Source organism: Callionymus lyra, chromosome 8 (genome assembly GCF_982586985.1).
Source record: "Callionymus lyra chromosome 8, fCalLyr1.hap1.1, whole genome shotgun sequence".
Lineage (NCBI taxonomy): Eukaryota > Metazoa > Chordata > Actinopteri > Syngnathiformes > Callionymidae > Callionymus > Callionymus lyra.
Genome location: NC_141825.1, coordinates 15,287,156 through 15,314,608, shown reverse-complemented (window position 1 = coordinate 15,314,608; position 27,453 = coordinate 15,287,156). Strand labels below are relative to the sequence as shown.

General features: G+C 37.4%; 1 protein-coding gene across 2 annotated transcripts in view; it reads left to right on the top strand.

Annotated features, from left to right (window-relative positions):
• Nucleotides 1-3,209: 3,209 nt before the first annotated feature.
• Nucleotides 3,210-27,453, top strand: part of sema3d (sema domain, immunoglobulin domain (Ig), short basic domain, secreted, (semaphorin) 3D) — a 43,389-nt gene continuing 19,145 nt past the window's right edge. For both annotated transcript variants that reach the window (XM_087798225.1, XM_087798224.1), the window contains exons 1-7: nucleotides 3,210-3,339; nucleotides 13,480-13,730; nucleotides 20,646-20,806; nucleotides 23,311-23,373; nucleotides 23,450-23,569; nucleotides 24,807-24,900; nucleotides 24,987-25,115. In XM_087798225.1, the coding sequence (XP_087654351.1) occupies nucleotides 13,505-13,730; nucleotides 20,646-20,806; nucleotides 23,311-23,373; nucleotides 23,450-23,569; nucleotides 24,807-24,900; nucleotides 24,987-25,115 (793 nt within the window). In that variant the 5' untranslated portion in view covers nucleotides 3,210-3,339; nucleotides 13,480-13,504. The remainder of the gene's footprint in view (nucleotides 3,340-13,479; nucleotides 13,731-20,645; nucleotides 20,807-23,310; nucleotides 23,374-23,449; nucleotides 23,570-24,806; nucleotides 24,901-24,986; nucleotides 25,116-27,453) is intronic.

Below are 27,453 nucleotides of genomic sequence, written 5' to 3'. Positions count from 1 at the left end.
GAATGGGCCGGGATGACCGGGGCAGTTCTCTCCCAAGAATTGATGTCACTAGGGCCGATCATCACAGATAGATTCATTGTGTGTATTGGTGTGTGTGTTTGAGAGTTTAACTGAGGTTCGTGCTGGGGGAAGTGCACACCCAGACAGAATGGGAGGACTCCGTTTTGACCCAATATTACTTGTTGACCTGAAATTGCCTGCGACACACCCAACATGTTGAGACCCTTTCGGGCCAAAGAAAGTTCTGGTTTAAATATTAAAGCAGATTTTTGCACCAAGTCACCACAATATAGAGAGTATTATTATGTGAAAACTCTCTGGATTCAGATGTTTTAAATGTTGAAGTCTTCTGTCCAAGATGCATCATGACCATGTTTTAAGTTTTTACTTAAAAAAGTTTGTCTGAAATCTGGGAGAACGAGAGGTTACGAGAGCGGAGTCCATTTTGACGTAATAACTTCACTCCTATTCCAGCCAGCTGTAATCAGGTTCCGCTTTGCTTATACAACAAGTCCGTTGGGATTAATGAAAAGCGGTGACAAACCTCAATGCTTGCCCAATCGCAGCAGAGGTGGCGTGGTAATGGTCAATGAGATTTAATCTTCAGAAAAAAGCGTTTTCAGTGGGCCAGCGGGCTAAATCATTCTTAAAAAAAGGGTTTGCTTTGGCCCGCCTCACCTAAATCGTATATAAAATTATAAATTCTAGCTAAATTAATAAGTTTTCTGTGGAGGTGAACCTTGTATTTTGCATCTGTTTTCAGGAGATGTTGAGCCAAGAAACAGGTGGAATGAAGAAACTCTTAATATGGTGCAATAATACCATAGAAATGATCAAGAACTGCAGTTATTCCATGAATACAGGTAAAAAAAACGAAACTAAAAAGTTCTTTCATATGTCAACTTTTTTATTTGGGGGCGTACGTAGGCAAAATGTAACATAAGTCAAAAATGAAAAAAAAAAGAGAAAAAGAATTGCCGCCAGGTTGACTACATATTTAAAGAGAAACAAAAGTTAAGTTACGCTCATTTACAGGCTTCATGTTGGACTCCCACGGCACGTAATTCAGTTAGAAATGTCTCTATTCACAATTGTTCACTCACCTGCCCCCGTTTCTTCACTGATTTAACGCCGAATTAAACTTTCCTCCTTTTTGCCAGCGTGTTCTTCTGAGGTCATCTATCGTCACAGGCTCATGCACGCAGATATTTTTGGCTTGAGGGAACACAGATATCCACAGGAATACCAAGTTCAAACCGAGTTTACCTCTTGTAAATGCCCTCGAGAACGCAGAGAAGTCAAAAAAGTCTGTCAGTTTCAAGGTGTCTGGCACAACCACACCAGCAAGTGGAGTGAGTGACTAACTACAGAGTGTGTGGTGGGAGGAATGTTGGCGGCTACGGGCGACATATAGCAAAGGCCAGTCAGTGTCTCAGAATTCCCTGTCTGGTGGTTTATTTGGTAGTAAGAGGGAGGGAGAAAAATTTAGCCACATGCAGCTTTCTGCCTGCATCCACCCTGCAACAGTGACTCACTATGAAGTACAAATATTTCAGTTTTAACATTGTTTTAATATTTAATCTTCTAATTCTTCATTTATTTTTTAAATAATAGTGAAAAAAAATTGAATTGTGTTGAGTAGAATCGGTTCAACAATCGTTGCCGCTCACCAGTGCATGTCTTTGTTTTATCTCTGCTCGGTGAAGCCTCCAAGAGATAAACAATCTTAATTTTACATTTTAATTAGTTTTTGTAATCATTAACTTTACATATTCCCACCAAGACACATTATCTTAGCATTGAACAACACATTTTAGATTTTCTTTCACAAAAGAATTTCCTCTAAATTCAATAAAATCCAATCAAACCCAATTTATATTCTATAGTCCAAACATTCAGCTGACCGCACAGGGATCTCTGTGATTATTGACTTTCCACAGAAGTTTTTGCCAAACTCTAACCAAGCCGAATTGAACTCACTTGTGTCTGTATGTAAATATAGCACGGAGCCAAATAAATATTTACAAAGACAATTCAAACGTGGAATTAAACTGCACCCACCTGTCTGGACGACATGTGGCCTGGACTTGAGCCACTTGGATCCTTCTGTGGAACCAGAGAGACGTCACAAGTCTCGTCCGTGCTGAAACAAATCAAGAGAAATATTTCTATAATGAGGAAAAAAAAAAACGGTTCCAAAATCAACAGAAAAGCCGCACTGGAGGAATTTTAAATAAATGTTTGCACGAAGTAGCTTCACGCTGTGTTTTCATTCAATGTAAGTAAATCACTTACAGACACTTTTCTGGCTGTGAAACATCTTATTTAGCTGCTGGTTATTTATCACATTCAGCGGCTTGCTGGTCTTAAATGGACTTAAGTGTTACAAAAACATCTTAAATTTAGATGGATTATTTCATGGTAGAAGAACACTTTAGAAAGTATATTAATTCTGTCTTGAATAATAGAATACAATAATGATATACTATTGTGTTTGACATAAACTAATAGTCCTATTAGCTTTAAATAGCTCATGACAAGTTGACATTATAGACTTAATAGATGTTTATAAATCGTGTTTTGGAAGATTGAGAAACACCATGTTTTTTTCTTAATTGAGAAAGTAGTCCAGAGTCAAGTTTATTTTGTTTATGTCTATTCTTTCATTTTTTTTTTTTTACTATAGCATTTATGAACAAGCAAAAACACATTTGGTTATCAAATTCCACATTCTTCCTTGAGTTATTTACGCTTTGTAATCGTAGGAGAAAAAAAAATGGACTCTCTGATAAGATAAACTGATAAGAGGAATATCACGTACCAGGAATGTAAAAGAAAAAGATTACAATCTTATTAAGAATGTACATAAAATTCGACACTGAGAAGTTAAATATAATAAACAATAACAACATGATAAAAACACAGAACATGAATCTCAGGATGAATGTATTTTCAAAGGAAAACTACCATAAATAAAGGGCAGATCACGTGATATAAAAGACCACATGAAAACTGTTACACTTGGTCATATTATTATGGTCTGTCCCTGCTAGTGAAAAACAAAACAAGGATAAACATCAATTATACAGTTATTTTGAGAAAAGTCAGACTTTTTTTCCGCGGTCCAGTGACGCGCACGCACACGCCCTTGCGCGCACGCACAGACAGTTCAGTAGCGCCAGAGTGCGCGCAGCTACTTAAGGGGAGTGGAAGTTTTGGGGAAGAAGCGCTCGAAACGAAACATTCTCGGATTGTTCTGGCTGCTGGTGAACAAGGATTTGAGTTCCGTCCAACCAGAGCCAGAGACATGAGGTGCCAGTGACAGAAGCTCCAGCTCAGGTAAGATCATCCGTTAAGCTGAGGTTTTCTTTTGCTGAAGGAAGTTGTCTAAACTATTTATGTCAAGGTTTGTTTTTGAGAAGAGTTGGTCAATTCGGTTCTTTCTTTACGACACAACGTTGTTTATATACCAACATATTTTTTCTGAATTACCAGGATTTATAGACTAGAATTATTGGTGATAATTCCAAAAGCTTATTGTTACCTTTATATGACCACGTTATTGTTTGGATATACCGATGGCATGGTGGATACATTTCTTGGCTCTTTTTTTAGCTCTTTTTTCCATCTTTTATTTATGTATTTATTGTATATTGAACTATTAAGAAGACACTTGAGTTCTCCCAGAAGCGTTTATAGTAGATTCACAAAGTAAAATCCTAAAATGAAAGTAAATCAAACAAAATCTCAATTAGATGATATAATAATAATAATAATAATAATAATAATAATTCATTTTATTTAATGGCGCCTTTAAAGACACCCAAGGAACACCTTACAGAGGATAAAAGCAGCACAATAAAAACATTAAAAATACACAGTAAATATACAGTAAAATACATATAAAGTATTACAAAGAATAAGCCAGTTTGAAGAGGTGTGATTTAAGTTGTGATTTGAAAATGTCCAAAGAGTCCAACTGTCGCAGGTGAATGGGTAGAGTGTTCCAAAGTTTGGGGTTCCCCATTGTGGCCATTTTTACTGTGTGTACTGTAGTGTCCAGTGATAACAACATGACAATACATGCCATGAAAAGCTACTAACGTTGCCAAGGATGCCAACATTTTTGGTTTACCTTCAGCGAAGTTGTTTGTCCACATTTTGACCGGCCAGCTTGAGTGGTTTAGGTGGGTATCATGGGTCAGAACGGAGACTTATTGAATAGAGAAGGTGTTTTTTCCAAAGACTTCGTCCACATAGTTTGAAAAATCAACACATATTTATCATGAAAATAAGGTTTTTATTCTTTGTGTTTTTTACTTCTTGCCAACAAACTCAGCATATGGATCACATCAATGTTCCATTCCTTGATCCAACCAACAAAAATCTACCAAACCACTTTTGCATGAACAAACATGTCATTGTTTGGATAAAGAACCCTGTTATTATGATAGATCGTTCTAATATATGTATAAATCATAAGAGGTCCTGGACACCTACAGTTTGTCAAGTGATATATTCTGACCTAGCAATTATTTTAAAGTCATACCGCCCTCCCCTCCTGTGTGATTGATCTTCTCTGCTTTTGTTCAAGTCTCTGCCTGCTGATCCAATTTCGCCCCCAAAAACAGACCATTCGTTTTTGTCTGTGTTTTTAATGGCCTCCCTGACCATTCCTGCACAATATGGCAGATTGATGCGGCTGATGCACAAGCTTTAGTTTGGCGAAGATCGTAGCTGAAAAAACAGAAACGGGGATATTCGGTTTCTGAAAGTGCCATTTGGCCACACGACACAGCAGGCGACCCTTATGTAGCCAGCTTGTCTTCACTGAGCTTGGTAGAGCGACGCATGCTATGACATATTAATATACCTGAAGATTAACAAGCCAGTTTTCTCTCTGAAGCCGGAGAGATTTAATGTACATCTGGTATTATCTTGATCTGAATGATGGCCACGTTGAAAGTTTATGACTTAACTTGTTATGAGAGTGAAGCAAAAGCCATAGTTGATGTTCTTTATCTGAAATATCTCTCTAATTGCTATTTTGTGTATCAATCTTTTTTATCAGTAAGACTTATTGTACTGGGTTTCTTACAAGGCATTTCTATAGCGTACATCTTTTTATTGTCTTAGATTATATTTTTAAGAAATTAGCTTTGTTCCCAAACATCAGTTTGATAATTGTGTCAACATAGATAATATAGTATATTTTAGTTTGATAGTAAACCTATATATTATGTTGCAACTCCAGCCTTACTCTTCTAGCCGTTCTTCATTAAAGCCAAAAAAAGTGTTTGAATCCAAATTTAATTTCCACCCTTTATTTTCATCCTCTTTTTATTACATTGCCATTTATTTTGACCCAAAACCTTGACTATTGGAGGTATCATACTTTTTTAATACTCATTATGGTTGTATTGGTGCCCATGAGGGGGTGAGATACCATTAAAAACAACTTACTAAAAAACATTTACTACACCAAAACTACAAACCATAAAGTGGCCATGATGATTCGGCGATGTAGAAGCCAGCTGATTGGTTGATACTGAGTGCAGAGGACAGCCAGGGAGTACTTAAAGTTTTACTAGGTTCTGGATGTACATTGGTATCCTGGTGAGCGAGAACAAAATAATTGATCGGAAAAGCTAGTGAAAAGGGGCGAAGGGATGGCGTGCGGTAGAATTTGGTGAGCTTGAATAACAAATTAGCTTTGATTACGGAACACATTCTCTGTGGCATTGCTTGAACTAGCTCTGTGTTTAATAAGATTTAGTTCTGTTTAGAAGAGTCTGTCTACTGTAGAAAGCCTTCTCAGGCAGATTCCTAACGGTCTTGAGAATATGTTTCATCACAATGGGCCAAGCATAGACTTGTCATCTTGGATTATGGGAAGAAAAGATTATTGAATCGGAGGGTCATACTTCCTATCTTGGTGAGATCCAGCCAACAAAAACAAACAGACAAACTCTATATTTATCTTCAGAAAGATATAACATACTTGATACCATTTTCAATACCACAGGGATCAAATATATACTATTAAAGTACTTAAAAGTACCTTCATAAAGCTAAACCACTAATCAGAAAATACAATAGCATACTAAACATTAACAAAAAAGTCAATCACATTTTCGAAAATATTAAATAAGCTAGAACACATTCTTACACTGTTAAACAGAGTCATACTAGCTACAGCTTTGTTTATTTTCAATCTTTCAGGAGACTTTGGATCCTATTTGTGTTGTTTTTTCCCAACCTAAGTGGTAGATCTGGCTCCGATTTCTTGGATGTAGATCCATTCAGTCTGCAACTTTTATACGAGAACACATGTTTGAGTCAGCGAGCTAATGGCTGCTAGCCATGGCTAATTGTTATTAAAAACAACCTTGAATAGTATTGATACTGAGGTAAATTTGATCTTGATACAGTGTTTTACAACTCACTGGAGTTTCAATAATTTTAACTAAATAAGTATACTTTGATTCTTTAAATTGATATATGAAGTCTACCAGGTGAAAAAAAGACTTGAGTTTGTTAGGATTTGTAAGCTAGTAAAAGTGTTTTAAGTGAGTCTAAAGTATGGTGATAATCCATCAGTTCAAGCTGACAGTTGATGCGTTCCAAGTCTTCTTAGACAACAATACTCTCAAGAGGAGTTGTTGCATAGCGAAGATGGGTGCACCCTCATGTCCTCGGGTGATTGGAAAGAGAGAGCACTTAGAGATGTCACTCACTGCTTTCATGGACTATTGCTCCCATCTGCCAGCCTCGGGCTCATATTAAGTTACACACATACGCTCATACATGCAGATACACACTAATGCAGATTCAGGAGCACCGGGGCCGGATCAAGACTCGCCCTCTGATGAGTGGCGCGACCCATCTTGTTGTTGGTACAACAAAGCCCGGGGCATGTTTATGGGAATGACGTTGTCTCGGTTACATAGGCAGCGCTTTCTGCTCATATTAATCTAGGTTTACAACCACGATCAAGAGGTCACCGCCAGTAACAGCAGATCTGATTCAAACCACCAGACACACAATAAACCGCAACATTTTACTCAAATCAGGTCTTAAACAAAAGGTAACCTAAGACTATTATTCAGTTTTGTGGATTTGGTTGCGGAGAAAACACATCCGAGAAGTATCTGCTTACCAGTTTTGTCAGATAACAGCAGGCAAACAGACAAAAAAAAGGGTCTGGAATTTTATCAACCTCTTCATGTATAACGTGGAAGGAATTTCAGTGGAATGTCCTTCTAGGCGTTCCAATTCATGATTTAATGTTTTCCTCCGGAGTGATGTTTTTACTTTAATACTAGCACTTTCTCAGAAAAATTAAATTGCAAGGTGATTAATATGAGCGTGATTAAGGCACGTTTTGTGATTAGAAAGCCTGCAAATTTTGATTTATAGCCTTCATTAGAGCTGCAAGGAAATGTAGATTTTTAATGAAGGTGGAGGATTGGATTACATCCAGGGCAGCCAATGGGGAAAAGGAGTCTTGGAAAAATTGGTTATTTAAGCTTAATTAATGAAGGTTTAGCAAAGTCAAAGGCTTTCTTTTAATCATGGTGTACACCATATATTTGACGGCCTCAGTAAGTATTCAGGAAACGTTGTTTACTTAAAGTAGACGTACCGTTCTCAGTGTGTAATGTGCAAGAATCTTTAATCTTAAATCTAGAATTGCCAGAAATCACATGCTTCACATTTACTAGTTTTGCTGAGACAGTCTGTCATGCTGAATATTTCTACATGGTCTTTTGACACTACGGTGTGAAATATATATCAGCAGGTTTTCCCAGCATGTTGTTTACTCAAGTATGATCTTGAAAAATAAACCAAAAAAGTAAACTAGTGATATAGTGATAGCAACCTTATATGTTTCTAAACCGTCAATTTTTAGAGAACAAAACATTCAAAGTACAACATTTAATTGAGGCAGTAATTCGCCGAAAATGAGCCGAACAATGACATAAAGTTCATATTCGTTGATAAAACAAGAAATGAGTCGATTATTGATTTCAATCCATCGTTTAGTAGTTATTATCAGAACTAGGTGTGTGAGCAGCAGCAATTAGAATCCATACAAACAAAAGACAAATCCTATAAATCCTTAAAAATTCAGAATATTCACCTCGTAACACCTCAAAAATGTCATCTTCTAATTCGAACCATTTATTTTCTAAAAAATAAAAAATAAATTCACATTAATGTTAGCTCTGCTGTTCACAATCAAAATAGCACGAAATGGCAGCAGTAACATGAACTCAGACGCTGAGCCTTAATAACTTGTTTTTATTGGGAGTGATTTCAAAGACAAGATCAGAAAGGGGTAAATTGAAGACACATTTCTCATTTCCACTGAAGTCATTTAGAGACAAAGACAGCGAAAAATAAAGGTTTGGACATTTGGAGAGAAGATATTTCCTAAAACTACACCCAACCAACTGCACTGAGTTATACAAATGTTTTATGTCAAAACTCTTGAAATATCAAATAAAGACAAAATAATTTATTCAAAGCCAAAAATGTACATGTTATTTACATTATTTATCTATTTTTTGTTGATGTTTTGCTCAATATTAGATCAGTAGTGAAGTCATCGTTGCATTAGTTCCGTCTCTTAAAACTTCTAAGTTCTGATTGACAGTCTAATATCTTGTTTGTTCAGCTTGTTTAGATGTTGTTGCCAAACACTGCATTTAACAGTCAATACGAAACTTCTTCAAGTCTGGCTAATCAACGGGTGACAGTTCTTTGGTATAACTACAAATCTGGACCTGTTACTGACGTTCTCTTCAGAAATGAACATGACTGGATTATGAAAGTCTTTAGTTGAAGTGTCAGTGATGGACTCGTCCACACACGCTGCATTATGATCTAAGAAGCCTGGCATTATAGCCTGATGTTTACATGGATATATATTGTTACTCAAAGACGTTATTGCATTAAAGCGAGCTCCGTTGTTTCAATCATAATTTCCCCTTGAGACAAGAACTTCATGGACTCACTGGGGAACTGAAATGGAAAGTGGGGAGTAAAAAGAAAGAATGTTGCCAAGAAAAACAAATTTTGTCTGCAGAGCCAAAAACAATTATCCATGTTGCTTCGCCCGGTCAACGGCGGTGGTCGGGATATCATGACAAATCGGCCAACTAATGCACCCTGTCCAGTAAAGATGGAGGTAGGGATAACGGCGGACCCCACAGGGCACCCCGGGTGTCGCTAAACGTCTCATTAGAGGTGTCAGTGTGAGAGTACCTCGGCAGCTACACCATCCTCTGCACTTTGACAATGTTTACAAGCAGAGAAAAGTCTCCAGTGGAGAATTCCAAATGTCCATGCTCTTCTTGAACTTGGTTTTCCGATTGAGCGAGAAGACATGTACGTGTATCCTCGGGTTCAACGAGAAGATGACAAGTTAATGACACGTCTTGACGTCTTTAACACATCGGGAGGAGACGCCATCAACAACTGTACCAGTCACGGGTTTTAAATCTGTCACCGTCATCGTCAGTATTGTTTCCCATCACCCCTGCAGCACCGCGTGCCGGCCGGGCTGCCAAAGACAACAGGGACTCTGAGCGTCGACGGTCAGGAAACAGGAATGTTTGTTTAACACGGCTGGCACAGGCCGGCCTGTTTCTCCTCTTCCTCACATCTCTGTAACTTTTCCTCTCCGCTGTTCACACTCCGACGTCTGACGAGCAGAATGAACGCTCGTGTCGGGATCGGCAACAAAATCACAAACATACGATGAATGAGTTTAAACTAATATTAATGGTTTACCTGAGCAAATGGATATTTTTCAAATCATGTATTATTTTGCAAAAAGAAAAACAAACAATGCAACTTATATTAAGTTATTCTCTTCGTTTTAAACCTCACCTTTTTTTATCGAACATGTATTCAAACTGAATCAACTCAAGTTTTATCCTATAATATGACCCAGTTATGAATGACCAATGACATAATACCTCAAATGTTATCTCTAGTTTGAGCAGTTTTTTGGGAAGTTTGTCAGTCTAAACAAGAACTCAAGAATGTCTCATCAAATGTACTGTAATGAATATGTCCCATAATGCACTTTCCAAAATATAGAGCTCATCAAGTTAATGAATTATTTATAAAATTCATGATTTAAAAAGATAAAAACGTAACTTTTTTTTTTTTTTTACCAGTATTGATTTACTCTCTTCCTCCAATTTCCTTGAGAATGTTGCATTTATTATTCTAAATAAAATAATATTAATATAAATACATAGAGAAATAAAAAGATACTATTAATTTATACATTTCAAGTGGATGTACAGTATAGTTGTTTCTCATCTTTTCAATATAAGTAAGTAAGTAAGTAAGTAAATAGTATTTATAGAGCGCTTTTCAAGACCAGGGTCACAAAGCGCTTTACAAACAACAAATACCCAATAAAAGAAATACTTAAACGGTCAGGCGCTTAAAGAGAAAATTCAATTGGTACCAAAAGTGAAGAACCACATCAAAGTTGAAATCCATTTTCACGCTCTTTGCGTATCATTGATGCGTCCCAGACTGCTCTGTATCTCTCTTTGAAACCCAGAAAGTGTTAAAGTTGGCTCAATTTGTCATCTTACATAAACACAAGTCTTTTTTATCAGGCTTTTATCAACTCCACTCCTGTGCTGCTGGAGCATCGGGCCTCTGCCCTTGTTTTTCTGATTACCCTTCAATTGCAAACAACTGATTAGAAAACTTCACGCAGTTAATAATTACTTATGTCTATATAAGTGACTTTTTGTTTATGGCGTGGGCTTTTTAAGTAGTGGAGTCTCAAGCCTCGTGTCAGATATAAGTCTCAGAATTGAATGTGTTGTATCAAACGTTTTTTTCTGTGACGCCAAAATGGTCCCAGATGCAGGGCTACATGACCCTTCTCAGGCCTCGTGGATTAAGAGGCTGCGCCGCGACCTCAACCTCTTAATCTATGACCTTGAGCAAGAGTCGTAACCCTGAGTTCCCCTTTGAGTAAAACGATGCCTCACCACTATGTGGAGTTGAAGAGAAGTTAAATTCCTGCTCTTTTCTTGGTTTTGGAGAGAGATATGAGAGGAGATTAACTGCCCAAGACACCTTGTTTATCAAATTGTTGTAGATATGTGGATTCAAACCTTTCAACAATCCCAACAAAAACAAGATTGATATTTTACAATCCCTACCCTTGCTTGGAAATAATGTGATCGTCATGTTTAAATTTCTATAAGTAAGATAAATCAAATAGATTGACGTCAATTACGTTTTCAAGTTGAAAATGGTTGTGTGAAAGGCGTGAATTTTGCAAGTGTCCTCTATACTTCCATCTGGATAAGGTAACAGTTTGAAGGTTTCATCATTCACTTGTATGACTTATAGCCACTGCTTCTCATTGAAACAAGCTGTTGAGAAATTGCAAAATATATTGCACAAAATACAACAAAACATATTGTTTCCAAACAAACTTACTATTATCGATTGAATTAAATTGAACTAAATAAACTCTTATGTGATGTTATTTTTCATTTAGAAATTGTCAAGGATTGCTAGATTAACTCCGATACTAGCACATCACTGGTAGCCTAGTCGAGAAGATGCCAAGACCTACGCATTTTCTCACTGGTGTGGATTACAAAAATAAATTCCTTGGGGGAGATATGAGCTGTTTAAGTGCTTTTATGTAATTAACTGTTTTCTCTTCCATCCTTATTCGGGATTAATTACCAGGAAAGTCAACGAATATGCAACAAACTATTATATCTACCTTCTTATCAGTCACATAAAACAACCTAATGGAATTAGGGCCACATAAACTTACATTGCTGGAAGTAATAGTTCACCCAAAAATCAAATTTCACTCATTTTCTACTCTCATGTCGACTAAGAGTTGTGATTATTTTCAGAGTAATCCGGTTCTTTTTGGAATGAACGGCAGACATGTATGTCCTTTTGTTGTTTGCAACTCAAGCTCACTTTTCTTCCTCCAAAAAAAAAGCACCAAAAAACACCCACGTCAACATGAAATGTCCCTCCTGTAATGAATGAACCCTTAGTCGACATGAGGGTGAGTAGAAAATGAGTGAAATTAAAATTCTGGGTGAACTATTACTTTCAGTTTGACTCTTGTCTTCTAGATAGCTTCATCACTTGAGTCCTGTTGTAGGTTTTCCCTTAAACCCCATGATCGTAAAGTAATTACACGTTGAGGGTTGTTTTTAACCAGCTTTGGTTGTGTTCAGTTTAACAGTCAAGATTTATTACCTCCTATTACCTAGCAAGCATCACATTTTCCCTGTGGGCCATGCAGAACCTTTAAGATAAAGTAGACGACTACTTACACTCTGACACTGTTTATTAAAGTAACTTCACTTATTCTTCTCTCTCGTGGTTGTCGAGGACCGGACTGACTAAACAAAGCCTCAGTATCTCACACGTTGTCACTGAAAGTGTTACAGACTTGAAATGTGTTACGCTTCGTGGGAAGCCTCTCGTAAGTAACCAAGGATTACAATCCTAATCTCATCTCTTTTTATGATGTATTTGCAATTCAATCATTTTGATCCTACAAAAAAAAACATCATAAAACTGCCTTTTTAGTCTCGACTCTTTGTAGTTGAGTCCATAATCTTTATCTAATCCCAATCTAATCTTTGACAAATTTCAGGTTTCTGTCAGTTTAGCTCCGTCGCCCATTCAGGGTGACATTGTTTATATGTGGTTGACCGGTTGAGGGGGTGTTTCTGGGGGTTAAGGTGTCAGCGAGTGATATGTGAGGCAGTCCAAGAGGGAGGATGGTGCACAGGCCCGCTCAATTCTGGCTTAATAAGAGGGACGATTGTGTCTCCTTGCATCATCGACAAGTGACGATTCGTCTTAATCTTCGGAGACAATAACCACTAACAGAACTAATCCTCAAAATATTTGTGATGTATTAGAGGTTTTTATTTAGTATACACCATGATTCAAGCCACTCATTAGTGACGGAGAAGCCCGACCAGCATTCCCATGACAGCTTTCTCATACATCTCACTTGTACTCTCCGGGCCTCTTTGCTCGGTCCCACACAGGACGGGTCTCATTTTTTAGAAGACATAATAGGGACGGTTGACGGGGGGTCATCCGCCAATACTCAAACCCTTCGGAAAGTAGAATTAAGGTAAAGAATTCATTAGATAGCCTCGTGAAAAGGCGGAGGTTCGGTTTAAAAGGTCCCCGGCTTTGTCGAGCTGACCTTTTGTTTTCAGCAAACAGATTTAAAGGCGATACAAAAGGATCCGGGCTGGACGGGCAACAGCTGATATAGGATAGGTGAGGAGAGGGGACATGCCTGTGAGGCTCCATGGTGAAACGGCTGAAAAGAGGAGTGTGTACACATGCTGCGTGGAGTTGGACGAGAGTGCACGCTCTCCTGGTTTGCTCCTCCCTTGGCTCACTCTTTGCACTGGTCTCCCTTTTTTCCAGGGCTGCAGGACAGAGTGGAAAGCGGATGAGGACCATTCCACACATCATGGGGAAAGAGGGTGCCGGTAATCAGGGTCTCGGTGAAGCGCCGCGCTGCAGGTCTGGAAGCAATTATGGCAGCGACGGGAAGAAGAGGATGAAGACGGCGTCCCATCCAGGGGTGCCATTAGTGGGGTTGATGTTGTTGGCCATCCTTCCTGTCACAGCCGGCATCAAACAAAGTGTCCCGAGGGTCAAGCTCAGCCACAGAGGTAAGTGATGACACACTGTCGCGCTCGTCTCTGGCAAACATTAGACATCCTGACTCCTGGTCGAGGAGTGGTGCCAGCACTACTTTGAAACTTTACCAAAGTCATTTGTTTAAATGTTATGAATAAAAGATTTATATTTTCCTTTTTTTTTAATTTGTTATCATCATTTACTCTGTCATTTGCAAATATTAAACATATTAAACATTTTCTGCAATAAAAGGCGTTTTAAACATCCTGAAATAATATTAATTATATTTATTGCATAGAAACATATATGTAAAAATATTAAGTCATAATTTAGCCGTTTTAGCCATTTTAGATGTGGATTGTTTAATGTAATTGGCATTAGTTTGGCAGCTGGAGACTAGCACAAGTTTGTTCAAGGAGAATTTCCTCTCAACAAAAAACAGAATATTAACAATGACATTAACTCCTTGAAGGAGGTTATGCTTAAGCCAGCTTTTGTTGGTTAGTTAGTTCATGTGTTGTGAGTTTTGGGTGGATTTTAATGAAAGGTCAGGGTTAGTTAGACGTGAGCTCACTTAGAAGTGGTGGTTTTGAAGGCTTCATCCTTCACTTGTATGGATTTGCAACGATCCTGCGCACAGCTCTGTTAAGAACCAGAAAAACTTTATTAAACACAGCATACAATCACTTTTATATCATGTATATAACACCATAATAGTCATATCAAATTGGATGCTACATTGGTCTCGAAAATTATTTTATAACGTTCATGCTTCAAAATGTATTAGAGTTTGTTAGCTTCAGTTAGTGAAGCTTAAAAGAGTTGTGATAACGCAGAGCTGACCACCTGGTGGTGTCACTACACCACAAGTTAGGACTAGACGACTTGGATTTCTGGTCAGGAAACTTGTTTTTTTGCCGTGAGAAAAAAATATTTTTGATTCGCTGGAGATTTTCCATTGATTTCATGCTGTATTTCTATAAAGTGGTCTGCGAATAGTAATGCAGTTGTATTCACGTGTACTGTATAAATAAATATTCTGTATATGTTGGATATTTAAATACCCATTTCATAAATATATATATATATATATATATGACCAATGTTTGTGAGCATAGATTGTGTGAAAGTTAATTAACTTTTTTCCCAATTAGTTAAATTATTTATTAACTTTACTTTTTAAATATGTTTTATATATATATATATATATATATATATATATATATATATTTGTTTTTGTCTTTCCATATGTATAAATATTTCTTTTTAAGGTTTTCTCATTTTTAACATTTTTATATTTCTTTTAATTACCTCCTTGGCAGAGGTATGCTCTGTCTCCGGTTTTAGTTTGGAATGTATTTCTCAAAAAGTGCTTATATCTTAGAATTAGAACTATAACTGTGAAATGTTAAAAAAAATGTATTGTTGTGTATTTATTTTTTTCACCTTAGTTTAAAATGTTTAAATATTGTTGGCATTTGGATATCTATGGTTAGCATTAGCTGTAATAGTAATAATACATGAACATTAACAATGTTAATAATAATAGTCCTTGTAAAAGGAATAGTATTATGACTAATATTAAAAGTGATAGATTCTTGCTTTCAAATTGATGATGTTCTTCTCATACATTAACAGACCTAAAAAGTAAACATCACCGAAAACAAGGTGATCACAGTCTAGACTCATTTTCCACGTATAATTCTCCCTTCCAGTCCGACTGTCCGAGCGGTGTGTATGTTAGTCGACACTGATGTGTGCATGTGTTTAGATTGATGTCATCCAAGACTGTTTGCATGGTGCCAACTGGGGAAAGACTAAATTATTGCTGCCCCTAAAAACTTCTGAACCCTACTGCAGACTTCACTTCAAAGTCTCCATCCCTCATGCTACGCGGCAGCTACACAAATGAACTTCAGTCTCGCTCCATAAAGTTGAATCCCCACTGTGACCCAAAAGTAAACTCACTCTTACTTCAAGGAAAAAGCCTCCGCTCGGGTTTAAATGATTCTGTAAAAGCCTCATTTCTGTGAATAGATTGAAAGTTTAAAAAGTTTTCCAAAGAAAATACATTTAAAAAGAAATGCACTTTATTTTTGACGTGAAACTGGTATCTATGGATGTTTGCTCCAAACCAATACGCCTGGATATCTTCACTGTTACCTTATATTTTCTGGGAGAATGTGTGTTTTGGCCTGAACTTGCCGTGTTGTGTAGCTCACTGAGCTATGCAGTGGTTTGCGGACAGTAAGTAATGTCCATATTTGGCTTGAGCTGTTGGTCAGATGGACAAAAGCAGAGAGTAATCCATCACAAGCAAAGTCCTGTCCAGCCGCCATAGAAGTCACGCTCATCATCATCGCTGTGCATTTATCCTGAGCAACACCAGCCAGCATTAGTCAAACATCACGTCCCGCCTCAGTGAGTGAAGCGTGAGGCGCTCAAAGCGGAACAAAAGATGATGGAGTGAGTGCGTTGACGACAACTTCCACTATGAAACACGCACCTGTGGTCATAATAGACAACAAGGGCTGAAGGTCAAAGGACAGTTTATATATTTTTGTCGGAAAACCCTCGCGTAAATGAGAAGCACATTTCCTGCACGGTAAAGATTTGGTCTGCTCACAACTTGAAGCCAAAGGCCACACATTCCAATTCTATTCACAGATCTCACATGTTCTTTTTATAAGAAGATGGGCTTGAATATGTTTTCCTAACGGACGTATGAAGACGATCATATGCTGTTGCTTAATTCTAGCCTCAAAACGGTTACAGGTGTGTGTTGAAGAGTCAGAGCTGATAACTTTCTCTGCAATAAAACCCAGCCACACATCTGGATTGATGCTTCCAATCATCTCGCATTATGAAATTACAGCTTGAAATGATACCGAAATATGACATCATCAAATCTTTCTGTCGGACATAAACAAGAAAATAAACCATGAAATGTAGTTATATGAACTATTCTCTCGTGCCTAAATTGATTTTTACACAGGAAACATGTGTTCTTCTGATTTAACGTTGCATTCTTTTTTATTTTTGTGGCCTGATTTCACCATTGTTCCCCCAGGAAGTCTTTCAAAAGCTAAAAACAGCATCTAATTTGTAAAGTTTAGAACTTGTTGTCAAACTCAATCAGACAAAATTCAAAAACACGTTTCAGGCTAAAATAATTAAACAACGAACTACAACTTCTTATGAAAGTAAACTTGGAAGATGTAAAGAATGCAACCCATTAATGCATTACCCCCATTTTTTATTCTGGTTGTTTTGTCCAGAGAGGTACATTTAGCTCACAGTAATACCTCGATTATCATGTGTGGTATGTTGTAGACCAGGGGTCACCAACGTTTTCACCAACTGCAAGATACTTCAATACACTTTTTAAGGGCACTTTTCTATTGTGGGGGATCAATTATATTTCTCTCATACACTAATATACACAAATAATTACCAATGGGGCATCAAGAAAGGAAACACAAAATTAAAAAAAAATCTTGAAATTGTATAAAAAACATTTTTTAAAAGGCACATCTCATGTGTAACTTCTTTTGCTGTCTGAGCTTTACCTGGTGCCCGCTGGAACCAAGTTGGTGACCCCAGTTCTAGAACTTCCTGATGAAATCTGGTGTAGAAACCATGCATTTTTCTCCCCTTCCACGTTCTTATTAGCCTTTACCATACTGGTCTATCTACCATTCTAAAGACACAGAACTTTAAACTTAACCCCCCCTGAAAAAATAGATAAATAAATAAATATGAACATATATGAAAAACAACAGTTACGTGTGACAGTGTTTATGCAGTGATCATTTATGAATAAAAAATCATCAGTTTAATGGTACTTCTGTGAGCGAATCATTATCTATAACAGTGGTTCCCCAACACCCGGTTTAGAAAAAATAAACAGATTTTCCCTGAAATAACATTAGTGTGTGACTCTTGACTAGTGAAAATAAGTAAAACACAAACTCTAGAAATATAAACTTCTGTTTCAGAGTCATCATTCCATATAAATAATGCTTAAAACCCAACACACATTGGCACAAAGTCTCTGAAAGCTAGGAGACACACTACTCTGTACTCTGATGTACAGAACACCATCGTCGGCATACAATCAAACATACATAGATGCAAATACAAAAAAATCCTGTTGTAACCAGTCCAGAGCTCTTGCTGATTCAGAGTTATGGTGAAATGTTTTTAATGCACTTAATTGTAGATTTTTGCAGGTCAGTTCATTGTGTTTTTACTTCTTTTTCATCTGAACATCTGTTTGGAATAGAAGAAGATCTGTGAAGTGAACGATGGATGACTCTACTTTAATTAATTCACTTGTTCTACAAATCTTTATTTTCTTCTTTGGTTTAGTTCAATGAAATTATATCTATCTTTCTTTGTTGGGTTCGCAATTTTGTGGTAAATATCTCAAGGATAAGGAAATAAATGTGTTTTTTTTTTAGACCTGATGGGCCTAAATTTGTCTTTCATTAGAAATATTTTCATATAAATCTAACTTTTTGTGTATAACTAAGAAACCTCAGGCTCACTGGGCCGCCTATGATTGCCTGAAGACCACAATTCTGCCCTTAAACCCAAGAGTTTGAAACTTGTGACCAATAAAAAAACTTTTTACATCAAATTTAATTTTAGAAATAGATTCCCGTTTTTCCCAATATGAACTCTCATCCGTTGAAGAGTTAATCAAAAGCCCATTGACGGCCTCTCGGCCTCAATCACTGATCTGAAAACTGTGAATCACAATGCAAAGCGCCATCAGATTAGCAGCCCGTTTCAATGGGCTCATAGTGCCGTGTGTTTACGGAACAGATTAGAGTTAACCAAGCACTAGTTGGCCTAATCTCCCTGTGCGTTCGGCGCTGCCTCGGGCGTGATGTGCGAGTAGGTGAAAGATATGTGGGGGTGCCATATAGGGGGTGTGTGAGCCGGTGTATAGGAGGGGGTATTAAGAAGGATTGCATGTTGTAGTGGGGGTCCTCAAAGTTCAAATATTGAAGGTTACTAACCTCTTGAGCCCTTCACACCAAGAGGGTAATCACAGTGTCAATCCTTTCAGAATGACTCCCACAGGACTCCCCCCGCACTCAGCCAGTGTTTACACAAGACATGTTGCTATACTGGTAGGATAAAAAGACACAGAGGTGAGGATGCATCAGTTTAGATCTTAGAGATAGCACGCTTCAAAGGTGCTTCAAAATGATCTTGATTTGTGGAAACGGGAGTATTTCATGTAATCCATGTAATTCAATAATTCACTCCCACACGGATGTTCACTCGCAACAGACTTTATCAGCGTGATAGAATCTTTGACTCACGCACTGCTTGTGGCAAAAGCCATAAATATCAGACTTTATCTTTCTGTAGAATCGGGCTTGTAGGGGAGATAAGCAAGTCTATCAATCAAAAGTATTGTGAGCCAAGATGAGGAGTATTTTCATGGTCAATGAAGAAGATTTTGAAAATACCTGGATAACAACTATCTCAGCTTTACGCTCGATTTCCTCTACAACATTCTGCAGGTTCACATCAGAACCGCTTCTTGTTTGGAAACTTGAATTCCATTTAACTGACCTGAAGGATTCTTTTATCCAAGATCAAATTATTTAAGATCAAGTAGATCAAAATATAGAGATACAGATATAAATCAATTCATCTTATGAGACACATAACCTTGATAAAAGCAAAAAAATAAATAAGAAAATAGAGATGCAGGGCAAACAAAGGCTTTTATACACAATTTTTGGTGTAATTGCCAAAATCTATTTCATAATCCATTAACTTAACACACATAAGGAACTACTTTAACGGCCTTGTTGAGATACTCTAATGTCTTTCACACCTGGTTGTTCTCTTCTTAACTTCCCTCACATGGACAGTTGATTGATTCAAAACTAAATGACTGTTGGCAGCATTTCCTCCATTTTATTAGAGAGTATCAATCAGTGACTTCAGAGAAGGTCTGGGGAAATTCTATCTGGTTTATCATAGAATTTCTACATTGTTAACCCTTACTTGTATTTTATAGATCGGATATAGAAAGTGCAGTTTATATCGAAGCATGTATTTTATTATTCTTTTTTTTCTCTATCTTTTATTCAATATTATTCATTTTGTCGATTCAGATAAATATTATTTCACTTGAATGGCTTCTCACAGCTGCTACTTGTTCTGTCAGAACTGACAACAATAAGTAAAGAATTGACAACTTTACGATAAAATTTAAATTCTGCATTTTAGTTATTTTTCATTTTAGAGTTGCTAATCTTATGCATGTCAGGAAACCATTTTGCCTCAATCTGAATTCTTGAAGAATGAATGCTGTTTCATTTATTGTATCGTAATATTCTTCGCACAAAGACGTACCATGAGCTCCTTGGCTGAGGTATGCACAGTCTCCCTGATTTTCTAGTTTAATAATGGAGCATATTTTGTTTATTAATGCACAATATATTGGCCCCAGTGTTAAGTTCTGAACTGCATTGTGGGTATGAATCTATCTTGACTGTATTAGGGAAAGACTCTCCTGCTATTTTTGGAAAAGAAAGTCCCCCGGCTGGCGCTGGCTGTGACATCAGCAGCACAAAATAAGCATCGCCAAAACGATTGTTGTCAGGGAGATGTTGGATTAATTCATGTACATTGCCTTTGTTACTTTTTATCTGGAGGGAACATATAGTGTTTTTAAATGTTCCTACTAAGTTCCATGACACTCTCAAAATGGATGCAAATTCTTCAGAAACAAACTGTGTTTCTTTCGAGCGTTTCTTCCCACAGACCATCAAGATGCAGATGAGATTAATTGGGGACACTGACCCAGATGCAGACAAGCGCTATAGAGAGCAGATGAATGAATGAATGAGACGAGCAACAAAGCTCAACTCTACACGTTTCACCCATTAATCTCTCGCGTCTCTTTCTCTTCGCAGACCTGTTGCAAACTGGCGGCCTGTCTTTGTTTCTGGGATCCGGTGACGGCCTCCACTCCCACTCGCTGCTGCTGGACGAGGAGAGGGGTCGCCTTCTTCTGGGAGCCAGGGATCACGTTTACTTGTTCGATCTGGATGATCTCGCCAAAGGCCCGCGGAAGGTACGTCCACGACCTGGACATGGTTCCGACACGGACACTGATTTATTTGTTTTACGTTTTAACTATTTATTTTTCATTAATCTCTCAATATAACATAATTTATCTATTAACTTGTGTATGTCTTTTTTTTAAATATTGTCTTGAATTTATTATTTTAATTAAATATACATATTATATTATATTAAGATGTTTTGCCCATAAGTTCTTTTATTTATTTGTAATAAAAAAAAAAAAATAAAAAAAAATCACTTTTGGTTTGTATTTAATTCAATATTTAAGTCATTCAGAATCAGAATCAGAAAACGTTTATATTGTTTTAAACACAACACAGGAATTTGATGATACAAATGAAATAAAGAGATTAGTTGGAAAAATAATAAAATAATAAATAAAATAAAGATAAATTAGGAGGCATTACCATAAAATGGCATGTAAATAAATAAAAAATAAAAAATAAATAGAATACATTTAATTAAGACACTATTTAAAAATTCCATCATAACTTATATTAACTCCTTGTTCTCTATTCTATTGATCATGTTACTTTTATTTTTCAATGTTCATTTCTTTTGACTTGACAGTCCCTCACAACAGGAAATGGATATTTTTTTAGCGTACCCCCTCTACTCTAAATATAGGACACCAAACATTCGGAAAAGAAGAAGAACTACCCAAAGTCCAAAAATGTCCTCCATTTACTAAAACTGACAGCATGTTTGGGCAGATGTTGAATTGTTTAAAGCCTTTTCAAGAGACGTTACACCCTGTTCAATTCAAGTAAATACTGACGTCTGTGATATTTATCAATAACCATCCATCACTGACGATGGTTTAGCCTGATGTTGTTAGGCGTGATGGAAGCTACGTTTCCATTAGAGCTAATGCATTTGGTCATGTGTTTTAAAACTCAGCTCTTTATGTCTGGTCAAGGTTGCCACACACACACACACACACACACACACAACCAAGTAACACAATATACAGCCATTAAAATGGCATTCACATATAGACAAAAACACACATGGACGTCTGCCATATGTTCATGTTTGTAAGCCTGAGTGCATGTTTACGCAGCTGAGTTTGATTCGCAAGATGGACGACAGCGTGTTTATTTGATTCTTATCTGGTTGTTTTAACTCTACGTCCTGCTCTCAAAGTGTTGCCTTTCTGGTGGGTGATACTGATCCACGCTGGATAAACTTCTCAAAGTAAATCCTGGGCTCTTTTGGGACAAAACTTTGACAGCCACCTTGACCTCCTGACACGACGTGTGTCAGGTGATGAGGAAACTCAGATACCTATCGACTTTTTCTTGAAATACATGTTGTTATTTAAATGAAATTAAAGCTAAAGTGAGCAGCTAAAGGCCACCGTCGCCGTAGGTGGACCCGGATCTTTGGCATGTGTGGTGCCCGTCCGCTCATGTGGATTCTGATTCTGTGGACCGTAAATAAGTTTGGCGATAGCTCTTCTTGGTAGGATTTATAGGCGGTAAAGGGCTAAGCACTAAAGCCTGTTATTACACATGTGTGAACAAGGCGGGTTACATTAAAGGGACGCGCTCTGTTTGTGCTTGGCGCGTTTTAGAAGCTGCATTAGAGAGTTTAATTATAGTATATACGGTTTAATAGGATAATCCCGCAGAGGAATGGCTTGTTTATATCATCTTTTTATAGAAACATCTATGTGGTGCACAGAAGTAGTTCTTCACCTGTTGTTGGAGGCCACCCGCCTATTAATAAGTGTACTATTTTATAAATATTATGATTTATTATTAAGAAATAAAGACAAAATATTGTCACAGCCTGAAGTAGACATCGATTGGTCTTTTGAATCTTATACTTATTGTAATTTTTGTGTTAAATTATAGCACTATACGTGCTATAGACATTTTTTCTTAATATCTGCAAAAATAATGAATTGACATGAAATAGACTTTAAAGAAGTTTAGGATCAGATTTTAAAAGAGATTTATTAACCCTTCGGTTTTATCAGGGTCAAGGTGACCCGGAGGCCGATAAGAGAATACACAAGGGTTAAATATAATATTTAGAGATCACATAATTAGATAATCTATTATTTTTTTTTAATCTATTGACAGCACCTTTATTATAAGTTTATTTTTTACATTTTAGAAAGGAGGACAATCTCAAGGAAAAAGTAAAAAAAAACTACTTAAAAGATTTCAATATAGTATTATACATCAGTAAAAAAAAAATGAAAAAAGCAAAGAAAATAGGTCGGCAAATTTAAGAATGTGCTTTTCAAATGGAAACTCTAAAATATATATACAGTGTCATTACAGATATAAAAAAATATATATATAATTAAAAAACATTAAACATTAAAAATAATCTCAAAAGTACATTTGAGGTAGTACAAAACTGACATAAGACTGGGAGTATCTGCTCTGAAATATTATTAGTACGTTTGACAGCGAGTGACTCACAAAACCCCGGACTATGCTTTAATCCAGCTGTTTGGATTCTTTCATCTTCCACCAGATCCACTGGCCAGCTTCCCGAGATCGAGTCAACATGTGCAAGCTGGCAGGAAAAAACGCTAACGTGAGTGATTTTCGCAGAAAGACTAACCCAAAGAACTACTCATTCATGGTCGTCATGCCTGTGTTTTGGTTTTCAGCTGGAGTGCGGTAACTTTGTCCGGGTCCTCCACAACTACAACTCAAGTCGGGTGTACGCCTGTGGAACCGGAGCCTTCCACCCGAGCTGCGCGTTCATTGAGATCACTGGACACGGACAGGTGAGAATCATCTTGTGCGTGTTATGAACTCTTAAATAATGTGTTTAAAATGATCATAACTGTTTACAATTAGCCATTTTTAGAATATAAATCAAGGTCGATGTGACCATGTCTACTGAGAATTATCACTAAAAATCATGATTCATACTCACAGTAACACGGTTTTACACAGCACCCCATAATGCTGACATGTTCTCACTATTACAAAAACACTGTTTCTTTAGGTGGAATCACAGACAGCAGATGACATCACTCAAACACTTTCAGGGCTCAAGGTCTTGAGTAGTTGGATTCCCTGGATACGTTCTAATTGGTCTTTTTGGTAGTTGAATAGGGTCCAGTAAGATTAAGTTGACCACCCTGCAACACATTATAGACAAGGAAAATGTTAAAAGAAAAGTAAACTGTAATACAAAGTAAGGGATTTTTTAGTTACTAAATGTAAAATTACCAGCTTAGTTACTCAATGAAAGTGCTAACTGAAGTCATTTCCATCCCATAAAACTCCAATTAAATAAAAAAAACTATACATGTAATATCAATTTGAGGATTTTTAGTTGGAAAACAAACTTTGAATGAATTAATGCAATTATTTCTCAAACGGTGAACATCTTACCAGTGGATAAAGATGAATCATCTGCCTTATAAAAAAAATGACGTGTTGATTAAAGTGTCTCTTAAATATATCTTGGACCTCTATTGTATCATAAATATGTGTCTGTTTGTTCAAAAAACTCTTTTTTTAACATTAACATTTACATTAGAAAATTTGCTTAAGCCCCGTCCACTGAAAACCCTTTTTTTCCTACTAAATCTTGTTTACCATAAACACACCCACTCTGCTGTGATTGGTCAAACATAAAGGTTTGTCACCACACGTCATCAATCCCGGAAGTCTCCACCTCCAAGAGACTCGTTGTATAAACAAAGTGGGGTGTGATTACAGCTGGGTGGAGGAGGAGTGATGACTATTATTACGTCATAATGGACTCTTATAACCTCTTGTTCGCTGAGATTTCAGACGGGGGAGAACTTTATAAAGTAATAAGTTTAAAACATGGTCATGATGAGAGACTTACTGCATCTTGGAGAAGAAGACTTCAACATTTGAAACATGTGACGGAGTCAGTATTTTCATATTAGTTGAGTAACAGGAATTTCTCGACGTTTGTTAGAGAATGTAAAAAGGACATTGGTTTCGTAGCAATGACTTGTAAATGTTTATTTCTCTTTCAAGGATGGAGTCTTTCAACTGCTGTCAAACACCGTCGAGTCCGGAAGACTGAAATGCCCGTTTGACCCGTCGCAGTCGTTCACCTCCGTCCTCACTGGTAAGTCAGTCTACAGGTCGTGTGTGTTGTCAGTGTTGACTAGCGCTACTTCCTCCCCTTGACCAATTTCCATTTCGTCGAACTAGACCAGCACCTGTACGCAGGAACGGCGTCCGACTTCCTAGGGAAGGACACGACGTTCACTCGGTCTCTTGGTCCCACCGCCGATCAGCAGTACATTCGCACGGACATCTCCGAAGACTACTGGATCAATGGTACGCAGGTGTTCGCACGACTCATTCACAAATATTTGTTGTGTTCACAAACTTGCTCGGGGTGTTGCACAGAGCCTCCCTGTTCCCCCCGTTATTGGCATTCCGCTGCGCAGGAGACAACACGCTTATTCATCGAGCTCTCGCTTTTATATGAATGCCTGAGCCAGAGACCGGACCACACCTTCTGGAGACACTCACTGAGTTGGAAATTCACACACTGACCTCCACACTCGGGCACTCGCAGTCATAACTGACAGCTTCGCTCTCTCTGTGTACGTCTCCCGTCTTTAATGTTTTACAGCCGGTGACGGCCTCGAGAGAGAGTGTATCAGCGGTTGTCGCCCAGATTGAAATTCACACATGGTCTCCACATTTCACAGACAGTGTTTGGAGTAATTCTGCCGCGGCGTCTCGGGCTTGTGTATATACAGCATGTGTTGGCCCTGAGCATGCAGGGGAGCGCGAGCACTTCATTTCTCATGGTGTTTCTGTTGGAGGAGGAGGTCTGCGGAACATCTCTGCAGACTAACAATGACCGTCTGTTGAGCGTGTTAGCAGTTAGACATTAAGCCGTTCCAGTCGGGGAATCACCCCGGGGTGCTTTTGGCGCTGAGTCAAAAGAGTCGAGCTAATGTTGACGTAATGTCACGGCAACACTTAAACTTTGGGTCTCGCGCCGCTCCGCTGAAGCTGGACGATGATGGCAACACGCTGGCCATGAGTTTTCGTTACGCTGATGAAACTTTTCCTGTGTTTACTTGTACTCGGAAAATATCGGCCTAATCCTTTTGCAATCATTTTTAAGGAGAGTTAAATAAAACTCAACACGACACCTTCGTGTTAAGGCTGGTGTCGATGTCACAAAAAAAAACAACCAAGGTGTTACTACGATGGTCTTGTTTTTGTTCCCTAAACTACTTCTATGGGACCAAGAATAAAAAACAATGAATAATAATAAATTGTTTTATGGATAAGGCACCTTTGAAAACACACGAGGACAACATACTGACAACAAAACAAAAGTATAAAAGACAACAGTAAGTAAGTAAGTAAGTAAGTAATTTTTATTTATATAGCGCTTTTCCAGACCAGGGTCACAAAGCGCTTAAACAATCAATATAATATTCAATAAAATATATACTTTAAAGGTCAAGATAACACTGATAACACAACACGAGTTCCAGAAAATCAAGGAAAAGCCTGAACAAATAAAAACGTCTTAAGATGTTTCTATAAAAGTTAAGAAAGTTACAGAAGTTAAAAACTAGAACTAAAGAACATGGAAACTACAAAACAAGATTCGAATAAGACAGTCTAAAAGGGTGTGTTTATAGCAGAGTGTTAATGTTTAGTAAAACAATACAACATTACTTGCATGAGCTGAACAACATCCACCTCTTAATGGTTTTAATAGCCAATACAATTTAAATGTTAAATAACATTATTCCAGTTTCAATCCAGTAGATGCTACTTTTGTTGGTACTGCCTGAGTGACTCAAGGATCATTAACCCCTGAGACTGATACCATAAACTGCTGCGACAGAGACAAGAGACAAGTGATCTCAAGACCAAGATGGCCGTGCAAGTATAATTGGCGCTCATCTAGGTTAAGGGGCCCCTGAGACCGAAACTCAAACAAAGACCAAGACCCAAGACCACCAAGAAGTGTTTTTCGACCAGGTCTTGTCATTGAGAAGTGCACAACTAATTGGCACTTTAAAGGGACACAATTCAACGTAGTTATTTCCCTCCATAGCATTACCCTGAAAATGAAAATTGCGGCTAACTTATGCTTATGTAACACACAAATAGAGAATATAGGTTTACAATGCTATTTATCTTGCAGCATAACCCTTTTCTAAATGTGTCTCTTCTGCTTTAACCTATTTATTAGTGATGTGTTGATGAGGCTTCATGAAACAGTTGATGAGGTATCATGATACAGTGTCTTCATTTTTAAAGGCCACTAGATGTCACTCTCAGCTTTATGATATTTGAAACACAACCACTAATTCAATGAAACCTGAAATCATTTTCATTCTTCTCAAATCCAGTGGTTGCCAAACCTTTTTGCTGCGCCCACACTTCCCACTTAAAAATGATCTTTGAACCCCAAGTTAAAAGCATTTATGTAACGTACATTAAAAAATACTTTCAATTTTCAGAAAATAGTAAGAAATAAACAACGGGAAATAACAAAATGTACAATTCAAGGACATATCCGTATTTCAAGAGATATGGACTTATTTATCATGTGTAGCTGTTCATTGCTTAATTAAAAAAATAATATTAGGAAATATTAATATAATATTATTTCTTTGAATTTTTAGTTTCCCCC